Raw genomic sequence first — 5,002 nt, forward strand, 5'->3', positions numbered from 1 at the left:
AAATACTAATTTTAAAATTATACTTTAATAGTAGCCTTTATTAGAATAGACTTTAAAATAATAGAGATGAGAAATAATGACAATACTATCAGAAATAAAGACTGCTTATGCAAATTATAAAATTATGAAAAAATAAGAGGTACACTTTTAATATCATCCATAGTAGTAGCATAGCAATGAAAAACTAATTAAATAAAATTAAAAATTGCCTCAATCTGCTCCAAATAATACAATCGTTCTTTTACCTTTTCTAATTCCTGGCTATTAATTTCATGTAACCAGCTGAGATGTTCATGAGCTTGCAAAAAGTTTGCCAACTGTCCGTGCTGAGAAATGGGCTGAGATAATAGTTTGCCTCGCTTTCCTTTCTCCAAATACCAACGGAAGACAAAGTCTGAAAAATTCTACAAATTACAGAGGCAAGAATCTATTAATATTAAGTAATATAGTTGTTTGTTTCTTAAAGTTCATACTATTTTTTGTGGAATAGAATAAGAGAAGAGGTGTGTCATGGTTTGGGCACATCTGAAAAGCTATGCAAACAAAGGAATAGTTCCAAAAACACCAGGAAACTTTCTAAAGAAATTTCTTTGCTCATCAAAAACTTTTTCCAACAGGGTGAAAAAAAAAAGCCTACCAACTGGGAACAAACATTTGGCAATATCACTTAGGACAAGGGACTCATAAGAAAAGTTCACAGAATCCTATAGGGTCCCCAGAAGAAAAAGACTGATAACCCAATTACAAAATGAGCAAAAAGATATGGAAAGACTTTTCACAGAGGAGGACATACAGGTGACCAACAGACACATAAAGAAATGCTCAAAATCACTGGCAATAGGAGAGACACAAATCAAAACCAGAACAAGAAACCACCTCGCCCTAGTAGTAGTGGCAAAGTTTAGTAGGCTAGCAAGCAATAAATATTGGAAAACATGTGGAGAGGTGGAACTTTCATACACTGTTGGTGGGACTGTAAAATGGTATGATCACTCTGGAAGGCAGTTTGGCATTTCCTCATAAAGTTAAACATAGAAACTCCATATGACCCAGACATTTCACTCCTAGGAATATACTCCAAGGAAATGATAACTGAGACACAACTGGAGATTTGTACGCTAAGGTTCATAGCAGCATTATTCACCACTGCAAGAACATGGGAACAGGCCAAATATCTAACCACAACCAAACAGATTGAAAAATTGTGGTACATACACAAGGCACCACCATGCAGCGCTCAGGAGCAACGATTTTGAAAAATACTACATAACTTGGGAGAGACTGCAGTCTCATAAGGACAAATACTGAATAAGACCACTATTATAAAACAGAAAGATAACTAGTAAAACATGTACAGAAACATAAGGAGTGAGGGGAAAGCAGACGGGTGAGGACGGGTAGAGGTGAAACCACAGGACTGCAGTTTGGTGGGTGGAGGGGATAGGGAAGTAAAAGGGAAGGATCTGAGTGAAAAGGCAGGGTAATGATGAGCAAGGGCCAATGATGATTGATTTTATAAAAATAATGTATGAGAACGATTCTATGAAACACAAGGTGAATGAAGGTTAGTGGGAAACACAATGTATATAAACTTTATAAGCAAACCAATTTAAAAAAGAAATAAAATAGAGTGTATATGAATGTGTAAAACAATGTAAATGAAAGATTATAGAAAACACAATGTATATGAATTAAACATAATCCAAATCAATTATTACAAGAAAACCAATAAAGATTATTTTAAAAAATACCACAGGAAGACTTCATTTTCTCACTGTGTGGAGCTATGGTCAGGGAGGATCATCATCTGAGGGCCAAAATAGCCCACATGGGAGGGAAAGGTGGACAGAAGGGCAGTGCTGCATCTGTGCAGACCTCTATGCACTTGGAGATGGAACCATCTTATGTATATGGAAGAGCAGAGGCCCATCCCACCTCCATGGCTGAGTCGTTCACCCCACATAATTTGTGTGAGCGACATCACCTGGACCACCTGCATCATGTGGCTGTGGAACCTGTCATTGCTCACCTTTTCCAGCACAGATGTGTGTCCTCCTCATTCACCTCAGTGTCTATACACTGCCCACTAGGCCTTGTGTCTCTGCAGGGCCATTGTGGTACAGATGCATATCATCTTCATTCATGTCAACATCCACACGCTGCTCACCCAGTTCAGCAGCCCCACTGGGCCATCATGGTAAATGGGAGCAGCACAGCAATGGAGGTGGGGGTCACACTAGCTGGGGCAGGGGGTGGGCAGGGCTACACGCATCCCTCTTCCAGCAGTGTGGTTTGTTTGGATTTTTTTTTCTACTAATTACTAGTTACTGTATATTTTTTTAATTGGTTTGCATACAATTTTCTTATACATTATGTTTCACACTATTCTTCATTCACATTGTGCTTCATACAATCATTTTCATGCATTATGGGTTTTCTTTTCTCCCCCATGTTTTATAAAATTAATCACCATCAGACATTGCCCATCATGACCCTGTCTTTTTACGTCCCCACCAGATCCTTCCCATTTCTCCCCACCCTTCCACCAACCAAACTATGTAACCCTGTGGTTTTGCCCCTGCGCTTCTTCAGCCCTCCCTGCCTTGAGTTCCCATACATGTTTTACTAGTTATCCTTCTATTTTTATAATAATGGTTATATGCAGTATTTGTCCTTATGAGACTGAGTTAGTTCACTCAGCATAAGGCCATCCAGCCTCTCCCAAGTTATACAGGGCTTTTTGAGGGCTTCTGAGTGCTGCATATTATTTCAATTTCTCAATCCATTTGGTTGTGGTTGAATATTTGAGCTGTTTCCATGTTCTTGAGATGGTGAACAGCACTACTAGGAACACTGGTGTACAAATCTCTGTTTATGTCTCACTTCTAATTTCTTAGCAATGTGGTTTTAAGGATGTACTTCTGATACAAGGTGTTGGGATAGATTTTATTATAAACATTAACTTCCTGCATTACAGGATTTAACTAAGAAAAGTCCTCAAAGATTACCTAATAAATCACCTAACTTGATAAATGAGTAAATTCAGATTCAGAAGGAATGTTTTTCTAAAGATCACTGACAGTTTTATCACTTTGTAGGACAATGGAAATGCTCTGTATATCCAAACTGGCAGCTATTCAAATTTACAAGACTAAAAGTAAAAATTCAGTTCCTTTGTCACACCAACTTCATTGTTGGGATGTTGCCATTTTGGACAGGACATCTGTAAATCATCTCCTCTAATACAGAAAATGAGAGTAACAGTGCTGAGACTAACTCCCATGTGCTCAGCAGTAGAATTCTGGACAAACAACAAACTGAGATTAATAGGAGCCCTAATCTGAGTATTTGTCTCGGTTTGGAGAGGTGGTAGACTGCACGATTAAAACAGATCCAGTCACTGGACGGTCAAGAGGGTTTGGATTTGTACTTTTCAAAGATGCTGCTAGTGTTGATAAGGTTTTGGAACTGAAAGAACACAAACTGGATGGCAAGTTGATAGACCCCAAAAGAGCTAAAGCTTTAAAAGGGAAGGAACCCCCCAAAAAGGTTTTTGTAGGTGGACTGAGCCCAGATACTTCTGAAGAACAAATTAAAGAATATTTCGGCGCTTTTGGAGAGATTGAAAATCTTGAACTTCCCATGGATACAAAAACCAATGAAAGAAGAGGATTTTGTTTTATCACATATACAGATGAAGAGCCAGTAAAGAAATTGTTAGAAAGTAGATATCATCAAATTGGTTCTGGGAAGTGTGAAATCAAAGTTGTACAACCCAAAGAGGTATACAGACAGCAGCAGCAACAATAGAAAGGAGGAAGAGGTGCTGCAGCTGGTGGGTGAGGTAGTAGGGGTCATGGACGAGGTCAGGGCCAAAACTGGAACCAAGGGTTTAATAACTATTATGATCAAGGATATGGAAATTACAATAGTGCCTATGGTGGCAATCAAAACTATAGTGGCTATGGCAGGTATGATTATACTGGGTATAACTATGGGAACTATGGATATGGGCAGGGATATGCAGACTACAGTGGTCAACAGAGCACATATGGCAAGGCATCTCGAGGAGGTGGCAATCACCAAAACAATTACCAGCCATACTAAAGAAGGTCACTGACAAAAAATAGGAGATGCTAAAGTAACCCATCATGAAGGACAACGCTGAAGATAGATCTGTTGATCTCAGATGATTATTTTGTAAAAGACTTCCTAGTGAACAAGACACAATTGTGTCCAACTGTACATAGCTGCCAATTAGTTTTGTTTTTACTTTGTCCTTTGCTATCTGTGTTTTGACTAGATGTGGATTTGTGCTTATACAAATTTTATTTGTATGATTTCATGTTAAACCTCCAATAAATGCTTCCTTATGTGAAAAAAAAAAAGTAAAAAGTGGATAAAAGTAGAAGGCTTGACAATAATCCTATTTGTGGATTAGCACAAAAGGACTTTAAAATAACTACTTAGTATGCAAAAAAATAATGTTCTAAAGGAGAAGAGAAACAAAGAAAAAATGGAAAAATTTTTTATTTAAAAAATCATGGCTTGTGTAAAAGCATTTACTTTCACTATAGTATAAAAGATATCATTCAATAATCTGATGCTGATAAAATAAAATGGTCTCCCCAATCAACAAAAATGAAAAATGCAGTTGTATATTATTTAATCATATGGCCAAATGGCTATAATATAAACATGTAAAACAGACTGAATGAAGATAAACCAAAGGTTAAAGTTGCTTTTTCTCTGAGTAGTAGAATTACAGGTGATTTTTCTTTTATGTTTATAGGCGTTTATACATACAATGTCATTTTTATAATTGTTGTTGTTGTTATGTGCCATCGAGTCGTTTCCGACTCATAGCGACCCTATGCACAACAGCTCTAAACCCTGCCCTATCCTGCGCCAACCGCACTGCCTCCGACACACCCATCCCGATTACCCCAGTCACCGAATCAATCCATCTCATAGAGGGTCTTCCCCTCCTGCGCTGCCCCTC

General features: G+C 38.0%; 1 protein-coding gene and 1 pseudogene across 1 annotated transcript in view; one reads left to right on the top strand and one right to left on the bottom strand.

Annotated features, from left to right (window-relative positions):
• The window catches only part of NUP133 (nucleoporin 133kDa), a 112,479-nt gene that overhangs the window by 18,000 nt on the left and 89,477 nt on the right, over positions 1-5,002 (bottom strand). Inside the window, exon 20 of the mRNA XM_006902066.1 lies at positions 246-404. Coding sequence (XP_006902128.1) covers positions 246-404 — 159 coding nt within the window. The remainder of the gene's footprint in view (positions 1-245; positions 405-5,002) is intronic.
• LOC102849340 lies at positions 2,195-4,107 on the top strand (annotated as a pseudogene).

The sequence above is a fragment of the Elephantulus edwardii genome, unplaced genomic scaffold, assembly GCF_000299155.1.
Source record: "Elephantulus edwardii isolate Elephantulus edwardi_28Jun2011 unplaced genomic scaffold, EleEdw1.0 scaffold00363, whole genome shotgun sequence".
NCBI lineage: Eukaryota > Metazoa > Chordata > Mammalia > Macroscelidea > Macroscelididae > Elephantulus > Elephantulus edwardii.